Source organism: Anoplolepis gracilipes, chromosome 4 (genome assembly GCF_047496725.1).
Source record: "Anoplolepis gracilipes chromosome 4, ASM4749672v1, whole genome shotgun sequence".
Lineage (NCBI taxonomy): Eukaryota > Metazoa > Arthropoda > Insecta > Hymenoptera > Formicidae > Anoplolepis > Anoplolepis gracilipes.
The window spans coordinates 12,299,997-12,322,709 of NC_132973.1; the positions used below are offsets into that span (position 1 = coordinate 12,299,997).

Sequence of the window (22,713 nt, forward strand, 5' to 3'; positions counted from 1 at the left end):
TAGTGAAAAGAAGGCACAGAAAAAGCGAAGAACGACGGAAGAAGAAGAAGAGGAGGCGCGAGAGAAGGAGAAGAAGGAGAAGAAGGAGAAGAGGAGGAAGCAGGAGTTCGTAGGAAAAGAGAAGGGTGCCGACGTCGTCGTCGTCGGCGGCGGCGGCGGCGGAGAAGGCGGAAAACGAAGAGAAGGAGGAGAAGAAGATCTAGAAGGAGACGGCGAAGCCAAAGGAAGTGGAGAGGGGTGGTCGGTGGCGAACAAAGTGGGGAGTATTAGCTAGAAGGAACGTAGAGAAAGAGGCAGCTGTAGTAGGGGAGCCGGAGAAACTACACAGTGCAGAAGGCGAAGCAGTGTGCTGAGCCACGAGGGGCTATTCGAGCGAGAAGGGGAGGGGTGGCAAGGAGCCCTGGCGGGGAGGGGACGCGGAGGCCTTTGGGGGGCCGACCAACCAGACGGCCGATGATGTCATCGGAGGAGGAGACCGAGTGTTTCGCCCTCTACGGAGCAACCACGGAAAGCAAGCAACAGCAACTTCTGAAGAAGCAGAAGCGCACCAGACAGCGCGTGGACGCCGGCGAGCCGCGCAACAGCTACTCGAGTATACCGAACTTTAGCTCCCGGCCATCCTTCCTTGGTGGTGGTCTATACGGCTCGATCTTTAGTGGTACCGGACCACCCCCGCATCAACAGCAACAGCAGCAACAACCGCAGCAACCGCATCATCAGTCGCAATCGCAACAACAACAACAACAACAACAACAACAGCTCCAGCAGCAGGCTGGAGCGACTGGCAGTCAAAGTCATTTAGGTACAGCTACGACGGGTCCTACAACCCAGCAGCATTCCGCCCACGCGGCTTTCGGCTTCTTCGGGGCTCCGGGCTTCGGCCCCGCCAAGATGCTGAACGAGTTATTAGGACGGCAGGTCAAACAGGCCAGTGACGCTGGCGGATCACCGCCAGAGGGCGGTCACGGGATGACCGGTGCCGGCATGGATCCCGCCTCGAATCTACAACCGGGCGCCGTGGTTAATTGCGACGATCCCGCCACGGCCGACCTCACGCAGCACATGCTCCGCGACATGCTACTGCAGGGCCGTAAGCTTTCCGCTCTCGGCGTGCAAGAGCAGCCAAACAATAATAACAGTATACACAATAACAACAATAATAATACTACCGCGGAATTACTTAAATCGCAGCATCAACAGAGTCCCCAGCAGCATCAACAACAAAATAGTGATAGTGCGCGCAGTGGAACAGTGCAGAGTGGCGGGGAAGAGAGTGGTGATGGCAATAACATAAATAGCGCGAATCACAGTGACCGTGATACCGTGATGCCGGGTGATGCTGAAGACAGCGCTGAAGATGCTGCCTCCGCGGCACGCGCGATGGAGGAGGCTTTTGCCGAGGCCGGTATGGAGCCAGGAGCGAACTTGGACGGATCAGATTGCGAGCAGAGCCTACCTCCTAGCCCATCGGCACCAAGGTCGGGCTCTGTCTCCGTCAAGGAAGAAATACAAGAGTCGCTAAATATCAAACGTAGCCCTAGTCATTCTCCTTGTCCGATCGTGCCAAAGACCGAGACAAATTCTCCGACAACGGAGATTAAACGCGCCCGCGTGGAAAACATCGTCAGCACGATGCGCAGTAGTCCGGCGCTTCAGCCGGCAACGGTAAATGGTTGTAAGAAGCGCAAGCTCTATCAACCTCAACAACAGACGGTGCATCATGTTCTCCAGCATAGTGTCAATGATACCATGATGGACGATGAAGACGAGAGCGAGGAGGAAGAAGACCCGACGACGATCAGACAGAAACGAGAGGAGAAAGATAATTTGAAAGTTCAGTTGAAAATGTTGCACGAGCAATTGGCAGAGATGCAACAAAAGTACATGGAGCTTTCGAGCAGAATGGAGCCAGATACAAGCGAGAGCGGCGGCGACGCACCACTCAGTCCTCAGCCTCAACTTCCACCGCAACCACCACCTAGACCGCCACGACCTCATCCACCGCCGTATAACGGTCTCCCAGCTCTTCCACCTGATCATCCCCACGCAGCAGCTGCCGCTATGTATCACATGGGGCATAAACTCTATTTCGAGCAACAGCACGCCGCTCTCGAGAGAATGAAACAACATCAAGAAGCGGCCGCGAGGCAACAGCAGCAGCAGCAACAACAACAGCAGCAGCAGCAGCAGCAGCAGCAGCAGCAGCAGCAGCAACATCAACGACAAAATTCGCCACCGCCACCGCCACCGAGCCAATCTCAACAACAAAGCCAGAACAACACTGGACCCCCGACGCCGCAGACGCCGCAGATGCAATCAGCTAACACGCCTATTCAACATAAAGACTTCCAGGAAAGGTTAAACGTCTTCAGGGGTGCCGCTGCGGCAGCCAGCTCGTCTGGACCTCATATCACCGGAGCCGCTTTAGAAGGCTTAGCGGATATCTTGAAGACGGAAATAACCTCTTCATTAACCAATTTGATTGACAGTATAGTCGCGAGGTTCGTGCAACAGAGAAGGTTTATCGGTAAGCAGACCGAGGCAGCACAGGCTGCCGCCGAGCAGCTGAACAAGGACCTTCTTATGGCGAGCCAAATGCTCGAGAGAAAATCACCCAGGACGAAAGTAGTTGACAGAGGAGCGCCGCAACCACCCGGTGGCCCAAACGGGCCACGGGGGCCCCTCAACGGTGGGCCCCCTCCTCCACAGTCCACGGGGTTCTCGCAAATCGGGTCCATAGGTGGTGTGCCCCATGGTCCTCATGCTGGCCCCACGGAAAACAATCTTAATCAGATGAATCAGCTGCCCTCGCATGCAAGGCCGAGCGTTGGAATGTTTCAGACGCCAAAACCGCCGACGATATACGCCATGGCCTCCATGCAGGCGCAGCAGCAACAACAACACCAACAGCAGCACCAACAGCAGCACGAACAGCAGCAAAGGGAGCAACAACAACGCGACCAATATTGCAATATGAGAAACGACGAGAGAGAAAACAGAGACTCGGAGCAAAACGAGGCCCTGTCACTTGTCATGACGCCGAAGAAAAAACGTCATAAGGTAAGCATATTATGTATAATATTTCAGAATTAATAATAAATTTATGTAAATTAAATATATTATCGCTCAGTTTTCTGATTTGCTTGTTAAATATATTAATTTAATATAATTATATATAAATTGATGTAAATATAAATTAATGTATAAATATATTTTAATATCTTAATATATATATATATATATATATATATATATATATATATATATATAGATAAAATGTACACTTTTTTAATGTACATATAAAGATATATTAAAGATATTAATTTCAAGTCATCTAAAATATTACTTTCGAGATAATACTATATAAATTATGCATATTATGTATATAAATTAAAATCTACAAAATTTTATAGCGAAAAAATTTAATTTGTCGACTTTAATTATTTTTATTATATATACATATTATATATACATATTTATTACATATATATACATGAAAACTTGATAAGTCTGCCTAAAAAGAAATACTAATTAGTACGCTTTACAGGTGACGGATACGAGAATTACTCCGAGGACGGTGTCCAGAATCCTAGCGCAAGAGGGAAACGGATCGCAAGGAGGTAGTGATAGTCCCCCGCCTCCTCCACCACCGAGACCTTATCATGCGCCACCACCGATGCTGCCGGTGTCCCTGCCAACCAGCGTAGCGATACCAAATCCAAGCCTCCACGAGAGTCAAGTGTTCTCGCCCTATTCGCCGTTTTTCAATCCTCACGCGAGTCATCCTGGTCAAGTACCACCTCCGGGGCCACATCATTTACCCGCGAGTCCTCCGGGTGGCGGTGTAGAACTCAGGGATTCTCCTCCACTGCCCCATCCGCCGGCTATGTTGCATCCAGCTCTACTGGCGGCAGCTCAGCACGGCAGTCCGGATTACGGACACCTCAGGATGGACAGCAACGACCGAGCTAGCGACTGCAACTCCGGTGACATCACCTACGATGGAATTCAGCCTACAATATCCTTTACTAATACTTATACGCTAAACAGCAAAATTGGTAATATTATTAAAATAATAATTAACATTCAAGGTAAAATAAATATTAATTTAGCTTTTATTATTACAAATAATTTATATAATTAAAATGAAAAGCTATACGTTATTTGAAGATTATTTTACAATTGAAAAGAATATATGCAGAATATATAGAAATAGCGAGGAAAACGAGCAAGATGTTAGGAGCATTTTTTTAAATTTTTTTTAGAAGAGAAGAGGAACTCGAAAAGTTTTAGATGTAGCAGTGAGTTTTTGAGAGAGAAAGAGATGAAAAAAGAGAGAGAGAGAAAAAGCTGAGCAGAATAGCTCATTCGTTCGCTAGAAGGCGGTTGGAGCGAGGAAGCTCGGACGAATGTTAGATTAGTTTGCTACGGAGTTAGGCTAATGTTGGCTGCACCTACGAGTAGAGTTTGTCCGGCAACAACGCATCGAGCCAAAAGTTCTTTGCCTACCCGGCCCACCCTCGGCCTGCAGTCTCCCTCAACTTCGCAAGCCAATAATCTGTCCCGCAATTTCGCAATTCAGCGTGAGCATTTCGCGAACTTCCCATCTCGAGCGTCTCCTCGACTTATCGTAGATAAGCTACTTTAGCTGGTTTTCGTGATACGAGCCTTCATAGTTAAATTCCTTTAGCATTATATTTTATTTACATGTACGCATCTGTGTTGCCTTTCAATTCACGTATAAAGAAAAAGATTGTTTGATTTACATTGATATATCAGTCATATTATGAGAATACAATTTATGTAGAAATATGATAGAATGAATTTATTTTTAGAAAGAAATTTTTAGTTGAGATTATATCAGAGAAACGAATTTATATTATTTAACAAATCATATTTTTTTCATATTTTTTTATATAATTCACATTAATTTCTAAATGTCTATAAATAATTATAAATAATTCTATACGGTATTTTACATGATAATGATTAATTAAAACCTTGTTGATTTGCAGATTACCGAGAAGTAGTAAATATTACTTTTATCGAACAATTTATATATTACACCTAAAATTTATAATAGTTTTCGGAATTAGATACAGATAAAAAAGTATTTTAAATTTACTTAAGGATTCACAAAAAATTCAATTAAATCGTTCGTGACTTTCAAAAATGATTAAAATAGTCGCATTTTTTGCATCTGGTTAATATAAACTCTTAGGTTCGTTAGAAAGAGCGCATGATTCACCAGTTCGATCTATCGCGTCGCGATTTGTTTCTGAGTTACCGAAAGAACGTGCAGAAATCCGATGGCTTGCGGAGTGGGAGCTCGCCTCGGTGCAGCGAGGAAAAAAAGGCGAGTGTCGCGCGGGGGCTTGTGTGAGCGGCGATCGTCCGATGCAATGTCGGAACTGCATCGGCATGTTGGACCGGGTCGCTCGATCGGGTAGCGTGTGCCGTTCTTTGCCGCCTTTTTAGTCGGCCTTTGATGTAAAATCAATGGCGCATTTTTTTTCACTCCCTCCTCTTCTCTCTCTCCTCTAGGGGTAGGTTAAGCGCGTCGTGCATCGCCGTGACACGATCTGCTGTTCCGCGCTTCTCTGGACGCATTCTAGTCTTGCGATTCGCCCTAGCATTTGACGCATCCGAATATATTTTGCCGATTATACACGCTTTTTTTTTCTTTCTCGAAAAAAATTCGTTTTAAAATTTAAGCTCGAGATTAACCGGTCGTGCGTAAAGCAATTGTTTGCGCCGGTGGTCAATATACGAATAAAATATACGTGTGTTATAAATAAATTAACTTGTCGCGAAAAATGTCGTAGTAGAGCGCGAATTAATTGAATAAGATTGCATTGAAACCACATGTAGAGATCCTATTACCAATAAGGAGTCGGTAAGGCTTCTGCTGAGGATACGGCCAATCGTAGATCAAAACTTCGCAAAAAGAACCCTTCTACCGCCTACCCTAGCGATAACCGCAATTTGTACGATTTCTAATCCGATTCGATACGAAAGAAAACACGATTATATTTGAGAGATTCAGATGCCCAAGAAGCAAACCAATAACTCTCTCTCTCTCTCTCTCTCTCTCTCTCTCTCTCTATCATATTTTTTTTTCTTTCAATTTAATCTCTTCTTTTGTAATCAAGAGATCCTCTATATATTATTTATAAACATGTGTACATTGCAACATGACTATTTCCTTAACCACGGTGAACTCGTCGACGCTGACGCCGATGCATCTGAGGAAGGCGAAGCTGATGTTCTTCTGGGTCAGGTACCCGTCCTCGGCCGTCCTTAAGATGTACTTCCCCGACATCAAATTCAATAAAAACAATACAGCGCAGCTGGTCAAGTGGTTCTCCAACTTCCGGTGAGTAATATACAATTCTGAATTTATGGCAGCAAATAATATTTTCAAATTCGATATTATGCTACGCGAGCGGCTTGTTTCTTGTATAATATTCCAAAAAGGGCAGATAAATAATATTTTGTCAAAATCGAAATATGCTCACGTATACGAGAGGAAGATGAATTCACACAGACATTTTAATATTTGAACAAACAAAAATATGAAAACGCTTTAATAGGGGAATTTTTTAAATTTAAATTTTCTCAGATCTAATTAATTCGTTTCAATTTTCGATCTAATTTAAATCAGAAATTAACGAGATTGAATTATTTTCGACTCGCGATCTCTATCTTGTACCAAATGGATAACTAAATCCATGAAAACGGAGCGGATAGTCGTGTAGAAAATCTCGAGAATTCGACGGACAATCCACTCGCCACTCCCCTACATAATCTCGGACATTTTCGATCTCATTCAGTATTCCCCCAAAAGAAATGGAATCGTGGAAGACGTTTCTGATAACAGAGGTGCGTTTCGTGTATGCAAACGAGAACGAGGTTTTCGAGGGATCGACCACTCCCTTTGCAGAAGCGGTCAGAGCCCAAGAGACGAGAGTCACGATGGGTGTGTCCGAATCTTAATTACCCTCTCTCGTAGCAGCTGGGGATAAGTAACGCTACCTACATAGCGGCAAGTATAGAAGCGCGTACAAGGCCGTAGGTACCGACACATACTGTCCGGCAGGCATTAGCCTGATTATAATTAGGCTGAGTACAGTACAGATCCAAGATACAAGGTGGTCGAAGGTAGATGGCACGTGGCCACGCCGTTACATTATTACCGCTTTCTTATCGCAAGATGTCCACTCTCATGAAAATCGTAAGTCTTCGCGCGCTTACCTTCGCATATGCCGGCATTTTTACCGTTCCCACAATTACGATATAAAGGAAACGCCACATGTGTCGCAGATATATATACCTTATATAAAAATTGTATGTGCGACGATAAATAAAATATAGATAATAGGATAATGGTCGAATTAATTACGATATTTAACGTTGCTTCTTATGCTACTATTGGACTTGTCAAGCTTTTTCGAGGATATCTTTTCATTGCACTGTAATGTCGAATTAATTTCTAATTAATACAGAGCACGAGTATCGCACATATCAAAATGAACGAGATGTTGTACACGTAGAATCGTGAAAACCAAAAAGTAAAAGGATTTGATCTATTGTATTTTAACAACAATGCGCAGTAATTATCAGTCTTCTGTGTAACATTATTCGTTGGGACTATTCAAAAGAGTGGAATCGAAGATAAAAGAGCAAGAGCGCGGTATGTTTGTGGAACTTTCAAACGTCCAGCGAAAATTGCACGCTCGTATTCGACGGTACGTACAAAGCTAATTACCGCTTCGGTATATTTCGGTACATTTGGCCCGAGGGTTCCTTCGCCTTTCTCGCCATTTTATTCCTGCCCTTCCGAAATTTTTCTTGATGAGATTCATTCTGAGTTGTGCCTTGCACTCTAAAATACTGCTTGTTGAGATTTTTTAAATAAACAAGATAGCCTCTTTCGTATAAATTTGGAAGCCAAATTTAAAATCTATAGGATCAAATATTTCATGTAATATTATGTTATATGTGATACGTTTTACTTGATATATTAATAACGGTGAATATTTTTTTCTAAATGTAAAACCTAATAGTCATGGTACACGTACCGTGATATAATCAGAAATTTCCATTTATTTTTCTTATGAAAGATAAATCTGTCTTTATGTATATATCAATAAGTGATATATAATATATGCGTACATCAGTCACATTTAAAGTAACATACTATTTATGAAATAAAATTTTAATTTATATCTTTTTTATAAGAATTCAATTTACATAAATTCATTATTAGATATACGCTTCCGATTAAGTTATGACGTGAAATTAATATTCTCATTTTCTGAAGAAAGAGAAAATTCGAAGATTTTACGTCACAAACCTCTACTTGGAATTTTTTTTCTTTCGCTAGTAATCACGTAAGGGGTTTGCCCGGACTTTTTCCTTCTTTTTCTCCACAAGCTATTGTCGCGCGTGCTCGATCTGATAGCCTAATGCACGGCTTCCTATGCGGAAATGCCTCGCTACATTATTCTACGCACTACTACGTGCACGGTCAACCCTCTATCCTTTTCCCACCCTAGATCATCGTTGTACTTTTGTCACGAGAATGGGCCGAGACCACCATCGCCGTCACCTGCTACGTCGATTATTATATCGTTGTCTCGTTCCCGATATAAAATATACAGACTGTTGATCAGAAACCTAAATATGTTCTTACTGATTGATCAATCTCCAACTATCAATTTAGATCAAAGAGATACGATATAGGAGAAAAGAGTAGGCAAAAGTTTTACTTTTTTTCTGATCAATAATAAACAAAAAATAAATCGTTTTTATAGTTGTAATATTTATGGATTTGTTTCTACGTACGATTGTTTGGCAAAGTTTCTGAAAAAAGAGATAACAAGATTAGAATTTTGTTTACTAATTTTGATATTGAATTAAAAATGCAAGAGACACATTGTAATACGTGTAAAACTCATCAGAAAATACTAAGAATATCTCAACATATAATAAACGTAATTTTTATTAAATATTACATATCATCTAACTATGATTTTCGTAATCGTAACATTTACCCGATGACGTTATTTATCAATGTACATCCCCTGGCACAGTAGATGCCGGAGAAAATCGGATTCAAGAACAGATATAAAGAAAGAAAAAGAGAAATAAAACGAGAAGCACAGAGTGATAGAAAAAGAGAGCGAGAGAGAGAGAGAGAGAGAGAGAGAGAGAGAGAGAGAGAGAGAGAGAGAGCAAGGCGGCCATGCACACAAAGCGATCGTTCGCACCCTATTTTCTCACGCTCACGCTCGCGTCGAATCGAAAGCACGTCCGATATCTTACGGAGACTCGTTGACGTCGCGCGTACATCATCGGACCTGCTTATACCGACGATATTGACAGCCTTCGTTCGATGAAGCACGCCGTGGGGGATGATTGGGGTCGTCTGCGATCCAGGGTACGACATGTGTGCGTGTTCATACCTGCGGTGTACGTGTGCATGTATGGGCGCGCGCGCGTACCCGTCTCTATCTCCGCGCATCTCACCCCGTCTGTCCGTCTGTCTGTCGGCCAGCCGATCGGTCGGTCGGTTCGCCCCCGCGTGAGCGCGAAAAAGAGAAAGAAGAACGCGAGAAAAAGAGATGCGCGGGCGGACTCGGGTTCGTTCATTATCAGATCCCACGGTAGGACACGCGACTGAGGTAGCGATAGATCCTATCTCTGCAGGATGGAAGAAATTTTATGTCGTATAATGGACAACGGATAGCGCATACACGACACGCTTCTATTCTAACCGGACGGTGAATTTATTTCGCACGAAAAACCTGAGTCGCCTTGGAATGAAAATCGAGCGATGATTTTTTTTTTCCGTTTTTAAATGCCACGTTGTTTCTTTTCGACACTTAATAGAATGAGGCGAAGAAGAAATTAGAAAGAGAAAACGGCGCCGGGGTCGTCCCTTTTGGGGGAGAATTATCGAATATTTCGCGGCGATAAGCAGCGATATATCAAATCAATTTTTTATATTTAGTTGGATATTTAATTTGATCTCTATAGTGTAAAAAAATCCTTTTCATGTGAGAGATTCGGATACTTATTTAAAGGGTAATTATTTTCCGTTATGAGATACGATTTGACAATGATCAACCTTTTATTTGCGTAATACTACTGATAGATAAATGCAAACACCTCACTGATCCGCTGAGTATTTCTCGATAAGTATATTGAGAATTGAGTAAAATATTTCTCTCGCATTATTTAATAATGAATCGAGAAGACGGATTTATAAACGTAGGATTTAATCCGGTTAAATATATAAAGAGCATCTCCGGAAACTGCAAAGTGGAGGACAGTAATATCTTTGATAAAGAGAGACCTCCAAGTGGCAGTTGACGAGAAAACGCGAGCTAATAGCTCGGCCACAAGCGGAATAATACATATAATGTTGCGGAAAGAGCGAAAAAAAAGAAGACAGTTGAGAGAGAGAAAGTATACGATAAATGAAGAAAGTATACGATAAATGAAGAATCGAAAGCTCTCTTGAGTAGTCGAATAATGAAGTCCACGATAAATTTATCCAGTCATGCTTTCAAGGGGCTGCTTATCGCCGCGAAATATTCGATAATTCTCCCCGAAAGGGGACGACCCCGGCGCCGTTTTCTCTTTCTAATTTCTTCTTCGCCTCATTCTTATCAACCGACGATCGTTTCGTAGGCGAACATTACCGTCCCGTTGCTCGTCCATACAGCGAGGAGTCGGGGTAATGACGCGGTAATTTTCTAAACACAAATTTCCTTTTTCAACCCTTATCTCGCTCCCGTCGGACACGTGACCGGTCGTTAGCGTTCTGCTCTCCTCCTTCGTGCGGTCTGTCCACGCGTTCTTAATAACTACTGACATTGGCACGACACGCACCTCTCCCACGCTTCCGAGTAAAGCGCACCTTGCTTGTATCGAACATGATCTTCTCACCTAGTGACATGCTATTATCGAGAAGCCGCCGCAGTGAGAATTTCTGGTACATACTTATGTACTGGCATTTACGATCCAAGTAGCGATTATAAGCGACAGAATAAAAATGATAAACTTCTAGTCAAGGATAAACGTATTTTATTTCACTACTATGTATATGGTCCACATTAATGGTAAAATCTATAAAATTGTTTTATTAACATTTATTTTTAATAGTACGATGGAAATACATGGAAAAGATTTAGATGCCCTAGATATTTGTGATTGTCTTTACTACCTTATACATATCTTATATAGACATTAAATTGAAAAAGCTTATTTTTAGAAAATAAAAGAACTGGGCAACTTTGGATAAAAAACTTCTTATATTCTCTATTTCTGACAGTGGTTTACGTTTTAACTTTACAAGATTACAACTGGGAGAGTGGTAGCTTATTCAAAAACTCACCCAGTTGCTTGACGGAGGATTGGCGTGTGCGTGGGTGGTTGGTTGGCGTGCCATTTAGCGAGAAAGCCTTAGACTTTATACGACACGCGTATATATAATACACATACAATAATGACGGCGAACGTTGGTTCTCTCTTAGCGCGAGAAATAAGCCGGTCGCGGTTACAAACCAAAGAAAAGAGCAGTAACGAGTGCGGTAAATCCGTGCCTTGAGATAGAGATGAAAGCATATGTGCTTTCCGAAGTACATATGTGCGTACGGAGGCAAGGGTGATTCTCAGCATCCTCGTGCAAGCCATTCACTGCAACTTAAATCCGTGAAAACGAGAGAACATTCATATCTTCCTCACAATTACCGTCATCACTTACGGTCAATTTTTCCTCATCTCTTTTATCAAATCTCTCGATATTAGATATTAATGTCTTCACCGTGACATTTTCTTCATATGAGATATCATATCACCTTCATCGATTAAAAGATGATCTTGTCAAAAAGCGCGATTCTTTTATGATAGCTGTACACGCAACTAAATATTTCTAGATATATGTGTATGTACATCTCGTTCTCAGAAAGAAAAGGAAAAAGCTAATCGCGCGAGAGCGATCCGCGAAAGAAACAAGAGATTCCGAGAAAAATGAGCAAGTAAAAATCCTTTGAGATAAAAGTTGCCGCGAGGTGGTAGGACCAGAAGAAACGCATAGAAATGAAGAAGTCGAGAAGGAAAACGTGGGGGGGGGGGAGGGGGAAGGATAGAGAAAAGGGGTAGACAGTGGGTTGTATCTTGACTGTTCCGTACACCGTTAATGAACAGAAGGAAACTTTTTAGTCTTTGACTGTCGGCCAGTAGTCTTGCTGAGAGCGTTGCAGTTGGACCTTTGCAGAAAGAAAACGCAAGAGAAAAGCTGCATCTCTCGGTATTTATAAAAGAATATATAATTATGCATAAGGGAATATATTAAAAATATATGTAGGTATGTTTGCCGGTTCAACTAGCATTTACATATATATAAATTCAAATACTAATATGTAATGCTTATACATTAATAAGGGATGTTTGGAAATTATCGGAAATTAGTAGCAGATTTTCGCTTTCTTTTATTATTTTGTAAAATGTCTCGTTTTCGTTTGTAAATTACAAACAACTTGTTATTATAATTTCTCGCTAAATTGGACTTTTGCATTTTTTTATCGAACATTTCTATTCAGTCTGTTCAGTCGTTGTGTCTCCAAATATTTTGGCCAATTACCATTATCGAATCATCATTTCTGTTTTTCTGGGCTTATTTGTAGATAGCTATCCAAGAATTTATTTCGATAAATCGAAAATATGTTTCTCTCTGATAGTCCATACACGTGACAATACGATATGTCAGCTTTCATCAGCGTATCAATAAATGTTGCACGCTGAAAATTATCTCTCGAAGAAATTATATATCATTAAATTATATGAAATCGCATACTATCGGTATAAGAAAAAATATTTATGCTCTACATTTTACTCTGATTCATTTATTAACACATAAGAACATATGAGGAATTATAAATATACGAGTATATATATTGAATTGTAGAAATATGTAAAAAAAAACATAGAAGACTTTTAAAGGCAATTTAAATATTACATTCATAGTTGCTTAAATATTTAAATATAATTTATAATGTTATTTAAATATTTATAAAACATTTAAATAAGTTTTATCTGTGTGTGAATATTTACCATCTTGTGTATAATTATTTTTGCAATTTTTATACTCCGCGCAATATTTTTTATCAATATCATCAATGAAGCTTCGTTAATCGAGGGAATCGTGATTTCGAGAAACCTCATGAGAGAGTTGATTTTCTGAAGAACAATAACCTGGTCCGTAACTGTAGATGTAATTGAAACGCCCTGCACCGAGCAAGCTACCACATACGTAGTGGTTGTGCGCGTAAACGACAGTCACTTAATTAAAAATTACTTAATTACGTTCTTGGCACTAATTAGGTACGCTTAGTTCTCTCTTAGCCGTGCGCCGCGACTACCTCGCCGCAGCTACCTCCTTTCTCACCCATCTCGCTCTTACTCTCTCACCCTTCCATCGCCATCGCCTTTTAACTACCTCCTCCACCATCTCTTATATACTCTCTTTTTCGTCTCTACTCCGTTCACATCTACTCGCCAACAAAATTTCTGTCTTGGTTGAAGTTCTTTAGTTGCTTTTTTCTTCTTGTTTTTTGCTCGCAGCGATTTCTCTTTCTCTCTGTCTCCTTTTTTAGACGGATATCGAATCACCGACGAGCTAATTTTCCAGCGACGCATATATACCGTGAAATTCTGAGTAACGTTGAACCACTTCTTGAACCACTGGTAGATTCATCGACGACTTTTCAAGCACCAACCGTGGCCAACCAACCCAATCTCCGTCGTTGACCATTCTCACGATTCAGCCCTACGGGAACCGTTTTACTCGCGGACGAATTGATAACGTTTCCGAATATTTAATTGAAACATGTGACTAATACATCGACGCTTATCGAAGATTATCAAATTAAACGTCATGATTATTGCTCTCTATTTTGATAGACGTAGATTAGTCGCAAGAATAATTGACAGAAATTTCTTATATCAAATGTTCACATGTGATTTAACATGCGAGCAAACAGGAAGAATAAAAGTTCGGATCAGCACGGATGAACGCGGAAGAACGGGCTTACGGGGCCACCCTCGTGAAACGTCAGTAACGTAACATAAGGGGTTCCTGCTGGCGTTGCAGCAGGCAGCCGATAGTAGCGTCGGTTCTTCTCGAATTTTTTGATAATGAACACAAGTACGAGAAACACGACGAAGTATTGGCTGAACGGCAGACAATGCTGTGGCCGCAGGGCTATCGCGGGAGGAACAACGAAGGAGACGGGGGTTGACTGCCGGGGGTTTCACAGAGGGGGCGGTAGAATGGTTGAGGTGACATGCGGGGAGGGAAAAAGGAGCAGGAGCAGCGAGTGGGCGAGGGGGAGGGTGATGGCAGCGGAGGCTTTATAGGGGATGTAAGCATCGCTACTGCAAGGCTAATCCGCCGCTATGAGCTGCTACTTGCAGCATAAGTACGGTACATTCCCCGCCAAAGATTTCGCCAAAGCGAATCTTTTTTCCCGTTGTTGTCGGACAATTAAAAGAGTTCATTGAACTCGCGTGCGAGTAAAAATATTCCCGAAATCGAGAATCAGAAAGCTTGCGTTTCTAAATTAATAGTAGTTTGTTCGTTTGACGAGATGTAGGAATCATTCTTACTAAAATTTTAGAGAGTAGGATAAAGTACTCTTGATAAAAAAATCATCTGGGAAATTATGTTAAAAATATTACTTTATGTTAAAAATATATTTATGTTAAAAATGTTAAAAATATTAGAAGGTAATTTTTATACTTTGATTACATACATTTTAAAATATCTGCATATACGATATTATAAATTTTTTGTGTATTATACATCTCTACACAAGAGAAGTAAAAAAGATAGAAGTTTTTGTTTTTTCCAAAACACAAATACCTTTGTACTAAATGGCATCGAAATTATCTTTCGAATAATGTATTAGCATGTCTAGAAATATTAAAACTATAATTTTCACTAATATATTAAAAATAACTCGACATGTTGATTGTTTCTTTTCTGACAATTTTTTCGACGTGCACTAATTAGAATATATTATTTAGATAAAAAAGATGGAAAAACATAAAAATTGAAGCAAAAGTACCGATCAATACTCATGTCACAATTTGATTAAATAAAACATCTTAATTGACACGCGATAAAAGATTTCGACGATGCTGAATGCAATACATAACGCGAAAGTAATTTCCAAATTTCATCGAGATTCGAGTTTCCTGCAATTTAAACAATCGCGATGGCCGACCGAAAAAATCATCGTAGGTAAAGATTAAAAAATGAGTTACCCGGGAAACTGCAACCGGTAATCCATTACGTTACGTCCATCGCGAATGCCACCCGTTTGCCCCTCCCGCTTGCCCCTCGGTAGTCAGCAACGACCCCATGCCAGTCATCCAGACGGCTGCCGCCGTTTTTCATCCCCGTGTTCGAAGGATCTCCGCGCGGACGTGTATGCACCCGCGTCCGCGTCCGCGCCCGCACCCGCGCCCGCGTGCGCGCGCTCACGCACACACCCGTAGCGTGAAATCCTAGACATACGACAGCGGCGAGCGCGCTCATCGGGCAAATCTTCGCGAAAAATGCGATATGATAATGTTCCCAGCATTTCGCTCTAATCGGCTTTGTATCCGCCTGTGACGGCTCATGGGCGAAGGGGTTGCGGCGTGATATCGGAAGTACTAAACGGGCGGCCGGAGCGACGGGACGGGGAGCGGAGGATACATGGTCGGGATCCTGGGGGGCAGTCAAGAGAGGCGAGTCTGTGCCAGCCTCCATGAAGGATTTAATTTACATCCACCGGCGAAAAACGCGGAAAACAGTTTATCAAAAAAGTTACCGCGCAGACTCGAGCCGTAGAACGAACGTGCGAGAGAGAAAAGGATAGAGAGAGAGAGAGAGAGAGAGAGAGAGAAAAAGAGAGAGAGAGGAGAGGGAAGGAGAGAGAAACGCAGGACGCGAGGGAACGGAAGAAAGAGGGTTACACCGACGGCAGAAATGAAATTGTCCGTGCATGGATTACCGTCGACTTCGTTATGCCCTCGCATTAGTGCGCTTCCCCTCCACCCCGCAATCCTCTTTTTCTCTCTCTTCCTTTTATCTCTCCCTCCCCTTTTGCTTCATCTCTATATGTCCATTCTTCTATATTTGAAGCCCGATGTAACGCTTATTCGATGTCTCCAAAAGGTGCTTAAAATGTAACCAGTTATGAAAGAAATTCTTAGACCGTTTTTTGTAATAAACGCGTATCTGCCAATTACATTCGACAACTGTAAAGCACGCGCTTCTGTTATAGTTAGTGCGCAAATAAAAGTCGAATTAATTACGTTCCTCGTTAAACGAATTCTTTCGATTCTCATTTCTATAGATGGGAACGGCAACGGATAATAATGCTAATGTGATTTAAACTGCAAAAAACGATGCATACAATTATCCGTTTAAATTGTTGCTATAGTCTAATTTCGGAGAAACATCCAGGGATAGAAATGTAAACCAATCTCTCTCTCTCTCTCTCTCTCTCTCTCTCTCTCTCTCTCTCTCTCTCTCTCTCTCTCTCTCTCTCTCTCTCTCTTTTGCGACGAAATTATCATCGGCTGATGAGAAGACGCCTTTATAAAATATCTAACTGAACGAGATACGCGAGACTCGGGCTCGTAACACGGTGGTTATGAAATACGCATGAATTTCATCGGGATGGTGGTCCGATATCCATCGTGACGTTTCGTAGCGCAGCGCGGCGGGTTTGCGATCACCGGGGACCGGGCGTAAAATTACTGTTTCGGCCAACATTTACCCCGGCAGCCGCGGGGGTAACGTTCGACTGGACAGCGACTCTGAATTGATTTCGTTTGAAACCCCTACCTCTCGCCGAAAGCCTCCCTCTTTCCCCGCTCGCCTCCTCCGCGAGTCTCGTTCCCTCCCATCGATGTTCGCCGTTCGCCACCCCCAGCTTTCTCCTCTTTCACGCGCTTTCGTCCTTCCTCTGCCTCCGACGCTTCGTCCTTCCATTTTCGGTCTTCGTTCCTTTTCCTCCTATACTCCTCTCCCTGTTCTCGCCATGGTTCGCCGTCTCCATCTTTTTTTTGAATCTCATCTGCTGCGCCTCGCTACAGACGCTGCGCCAAATGTATTTCCCCCCTTCGCTATTTTTTTTTATCGTTTGCCTGCGAACGTTCGAAAAATTAATTGCCAGCCGGTTCGATCGGAAATGCGCGAAAGGAGAGCGCGTCACGTGTGCGGACGAATGAAACGAAAGCTGGAAGGTGTCAATTTTATATAAAAAAGCGATTTACATGTTGAACGATATGTTGACGATAATTCTATAAAACGATTATGCCGTAAAAATTGGTATTTGTGTTTTTCTCTTTTTTTTTTAATGTAATCTTTATTCATTTACATAAATAAGCGAGCGAACGGTATAGTAAGTATATCTTATGATACAATCGAATATTCGATTTCGATGAATTATTTAACGCATAAAATAAAAATAAAATTGAATCTATGTAATGAAGTAATGTTTTTACATTTGAAAATAGATATTGGAGAGAGAGAGAGAGAGAGAGAGAGAGAGAGAGAGAGAGAAAAAGTTAAAAACCAATGACGTGGGGGGAATGACGGAGTGGATAAAGATCGTCGAATACGCATTAGAACCAATTCGCAAAAAGAGAATCGCGAGATTAATGGAAAAGTCTTGTACAAAAAAAAAAAAAAAAAAAAAGAATTTAAAAATTTCGTTAAATCGACCGATAATATCCGTCGTGATCTCGAAGACGGGAGAAAGGGTCGGTGTCACGGTTCCCGGCGCCACGTCATTCGATATTTTTGTCAGTAAAACGATATCAGGCAAATTGCATCTGTCCTTTACACCGTGGCGCCGAGCCAGATCAAACAGTATTCGGCCCTGGATATTACTCTTCCCTTGATATTGTCGGTTCCCGGCACCACTCTCTCGTTTCTATCTGGCAGTCGGCGACGATCGAGTACTTTCTAAATCGAGAGAGTACGCACGTGATAATATCGGATGCGCGCAAAAGAGAAAAAAGATCTGTCTTTCGCGCACGAACTATCTGCACAATTGTCATTCATTTAGTCTACATCTAAATTTAAAAATGTCTCGTCGACCGTTGTGTATATTTACACGAATCATAATTTTCCTTCTCTTACGGATGTCATATGGAACAGAGTAATGACGCGTCTTGAAATTGTAAACAATGTAAATTTGGAAGCGAGGTCGATACGGGTCAGACACGTATTTCCAAAGAATTCGTGCGAACGCTACGAGTCGCTCGACAAACGGTACTCTTATTGGCATGGTATGCAAATCGCCCATATACCAAGTCACCTTCTGAGTGCATCATAAGCATGCGGGCGAGCGAAGTAAGCAAGCACGACTATCTTACGACACGACATACGGGCGGCAAATATACAGCGTCGCTAAAGAAAGAGCGACCTCGATTGAAATAAACCGTGAGGAAAAAAAAAACGCAAGCCATACTTTCGATTATCGATCTGTGGTGCATGCATGGTGTACGTGCCGTGTTTTACTGGAATCTTGCCGAGCACAGCCGAACGAATGAAAGTACGTGTGAGACTCACGCGTGCGAGGCACGGGATAATTAAAAGACGCGGAGAGATGATTTATCGATAAATATTTACGGCGATATCGATAACACGTGTAATATCGATAACGCGATTTCACGCACGCTTTCTTGAAATCGGCACACGCTCTTTTTATAGGACGTCCACAGGGATTTCGCTTACATTTACCTGGACTTGACAGACCGGGATCGTTTAAGAGCCATAAACGTAATCCTACGGAATATTTACAGTAGCCTCTCTACCCCAATGTGGCGGTCGACAGTTGTCTAACAAATCCTATTTACTGTTACCCAACGAACTATACGTACTAGAGATGCTGGGAGGGTGCCTATCGCCCCTAACTAACCTACTGCCCTACTGCCATGAGTCTCACCCCTAAAAGTACCGCAGTCTCTCTCTCTCTCTCTCTCTCTCTCTCTCTCTCTCTCTCTCTTTCTCTCCCTTGTTGTCTCGATTTCTTCATCACACTTCGATTCTTATCCTCTTGCCTTACCTCACATCCCTTTCCCCTGTATTGCCACGCCATCTTTCATAGCACTCGTAACGGTTCTTTGGGGTTGAAATCACGCGATGATCTCACGATATTCCTTGTCTTTCGCCGCGAACATTTTACGGGATTTTCAGAGTGAATACTGAAATATCGGCCTCATTTTACGCGGTGAAAATGTGCAACCTCCTTGTCTACTCTTCGCTCTCTTTCGCTCCCATTCTCTCTCTCTCTCTCTCTCTCTCTCTCTCTCTCTCTCTCTCTCTAACTGTTTCCAATACGCCGGTAACAAATAAGAACTATCGATCCCTTTCCCTGTAGGTGATATGCAAGCACCAGGCTAATTTGTTTCACCGCATCGCCGACGTTCTTTTTTTCCCTTTGTTCTCCCTGAGTTCATAAAGTCCACGCATGCTGGTATAAATAGCTGGTATAAGTACGATCGGACTCGTGATTTTCTGAAAAAAGGATGAACGATTTCGCAACATCATGTCACTCTAATTAATATAAGATGCGATCAGTCGTCAATATTTAATAGTGATATCATATCAATGAATATTATCAGAAAATCCACGTGTTAGATTTTGTCGGATTTATAAAGCGTATAGAAATAGATACATCGTGAAACGTTATAATAAATAGTAGCCTCTTTTGGCGTATATGTTATAGATTTTTCGTCTGTCTCATCAAAGTAAAGAATAAAGCATCGCGAGATCGAGACGATTTTATTTCTTCGAATCGCCTTCCCTCCGTCTTCTCGTATGCGCTCTTATCGGTGTGACGCGCTGCACCCGTAATGTAGTTTAGCGTGGTATGACAGGAGGTAAACTTGGCAACAAAGAATTATTGATTTTTTCTCAGCGGGTTGAACGAGTTGCTGGGCGGTTGAGCGGTCCCGGTAGGGTATTCGACAAAGGATGTTTTCCGAGTCCCTAACCTAGGCAACCCTTCTCCTACGCTCGACGTCCCGTATGTGTCTGCCGTGTGTTGCCTCAGTTCCGTGGGTGTACTCGTCTCTGTATACGATGGGGCTACCCCGCTCTGTCTCCCTTTTTCTCGCGATCCTTCCTTGTCCCCCTTCTCTCGCGTCTCGCTGTCCGTGTGTACTCAGCCGATGCGGTGAGGACTTAACTGCCTCATTGTCATCCCAGTAGGAATCGGAGCTTCGAAACAGATGTGCAAAATTTAAAGCTAGAACTGGAGAAGTTAACGCGTTGACTCATAATCTTCAACTTATACGCGCTTCTTGTACACACGCCGAGCTCATTTCTCAGAATATAATCACGATATCGTGCACTGAGTATAAAAAAAATTTTGTACAATAATTTGTATAAAATTCTATATAATTGATAACGTATAATAAATAGCAAAAAAAAAACAAATAAAAAAGATACATATTAAATTGGATAACGATTAACTTTTTATATATCATTTTTCTCTCAAGTCACTTTATATTTATCGGATTTAACGGAATTATACGAGAATTGAGAATCTCTCCGGGGCGTTTGAGCGAGCAATCGAGATGAAATTTAACACACGAGATTGGTCACGAAGTATCCAACGCCGCTTCCCATTACATTGGAACACGTTAGACCACGGCACGTTAGAGCTCGATCTCTTTGGGCTGTCGTGTACCCAAATAGTTCGGTCCAGTCCAGTCCAGCCTTCGCACCTTATGCACGCGAGGATGCACATGCATAGTGCAGCAAATGGGTGGTGCAACACCGGCACGGGGCCGGCAGGGAGAATCGATCGAATAAAAAAATGCTTGGCCGATGCCGAAGCGCGACGAGGACGCGAATCGCGGGCGATGAACGGACGAGGCGAAGAAGGGGACAGGGGTGTACGGCACGGTGGCAGAAGGAGGGATAGTCCGGGACCATTGAAGAGTGAAACCGCTCAAAGCAGCTGCCCCCTCTTGCCCTTCGCGTCCAAGCTTCCACCCCCCTTCCCCCTTCCTCGTCCGCTTCGGCCTGTACGCCGACCCTAGGAGCTTGCCTCTCTCTTACTCCTCGTATAGCTTTGAAAAACCATCCCTACCTCAGCCTCGGTCGGACGGTACACCCCTGCAAAGCCCCGTAGCTCCTACTCTTTCTCTTCTTCTTTGTTTCTCTTCCACTTCGAAGGGGGTGGTCGGTCTACTAAACTTTGCGTCAAGGGGTTCGCTCGTTGCCATAAGTGCAAGAAATGTAGTTACGTTCCCCTCATTTTTCCGTGCCGTGCGTATCTTCTTCGTTAAGAGAAGCTTAACGGTAACTTTTATACCGGTTGAATGCACGATGTGAGATTGTCGACAATTGTTTTAAACTTTGCAATTTTTTGATTAAAATCGATTTAAAGTTGTCGTCGCGAATTTTTTTTATCGATTCGCGATTCTTCATTATTCTGTTATTATTCCTCTTCGTGCGATATAGTTTATCTGCCTGAAACTACACCCTACGGCGAGCCGTGATCCTTATTATTATTCGGCCGGTCTTTGCATAATAAATTTAGTCCCATACGCGACGCGGATTTACGTCGAGAAGTGCCTGCGTGGCTGACAAAATTATCCGTCTATCTGTCTGCCGATGCTTTGCATTCTTCCCGGGGGTGAGGGGAAAGAATGCGAACGAACCAGCTGGGAAGAAAAAAGACAGAAGTTGCCGAGGGATGAAAGAGGGAACGAGTCTAAGGCAAGCCAGATGCAAGGGGAGAAGAAACGAGAAGGGGAAGTCGAAAAGCAAGGGGCACACGAGAAGTGTGCATTGTAAGATCGGCGCGTGCGGCACGCGGAACCTTCGATACCGTCGTGCTATGCAATCGTGCCTAGAACCCCCGTGCTCGTTCCCGCCTGTCCCCCTCTGTCTCTGCCCCCCTGCCCTTCTCTCCTTTCCGTCCCTTTTCCGTGCCATCGTTCTTCGGGTTCCCTCTTTTATGAAGGGCGAGGGCCCAGAAGCTCATTGTCGGGGGCACATCTGCCGTGCGATCGCCGGCCGATTGTCTCGCAGGCTTAGGAAACTTGCTCGTGAAAAAAAGGCGGCTTAGCTGACGGGGCGACGTCGCACGTGGTGCGGGACGTGGACGCGCGTGTCCACCGAAGAGAGAATGGGGAAGATCTTGCCAAAGTAGTGGCGCCACTTTTGTCGCACGCAATTGCGAAACGTTGAAATTTCACGGAAGCCGATATATTCTGAAAATACAAAATATAATACTGTAATAAATAATTTTTGAAAATAACGTTGAATTGAAATTTTATAAATTCAACAATCTTTAAACTGTATCGAATATTATTGAGGAACATTTGATTGTTTCTGTTAACTTATATCTTATTTATATACATATATATATATATATATATCATTTTCCACGACATTCCCTGTCCAACAAGAGGGTTTAAAATCGAGGTTTCCACGAGCGTAAGTCTGAGTGCAGACAGCATTAAGTGTTAATTACCAATTAAGAAGGGTGCATGCGCGCGCGCACGCGACGCAACATCAAGAAACCCTGCGCGACACCTTTTTGAACGCGCCCTCTGAATAGACGCTTACACCCCAGCGAGCAAACGCGCGTAGTCGCTCATCCATCCGCGTCGCGCTCATCG

The 22,713-nt window shown here is 42.8% G+C and overlaps 1 protein-coding gene across 4 annotated transcripts in view; it reads left to right on the forward strand.

Moving 5' to 3' along the window:
* Positions 1 to 22,713, forward strand: part of LOC140665390 (homeobox protein prospero) — a 53,282-nt gene continuing 30,569 nt past the window's right edge. For 2 of the 4 annotated variants that reach the window (XM_072891474.1, XM_072891476.1), the window contains exons 1-3: positions 1 to 3,060; positions 3,536 to 4,018; positions 6,222 to 6,376. In XM_072891474.1, the coding sequence (XP_072747575.1) occupies positions 454 to 3,060; positions 3,536 to 4,018; positions 6,222 to 6,376 (3,245 nt within the window). In that variant the 5' untranslated portion in view covers positions 1 to 453. The remainder of the gene's footprint in view (positions 3,061 to 3,535; positions 4,019 to 6,221; positions 6,377 to 22,713) is intronic. The other 2 variants (XM_072891475.1, XM_072891477.1) reach the window with 1 other exon arrangement.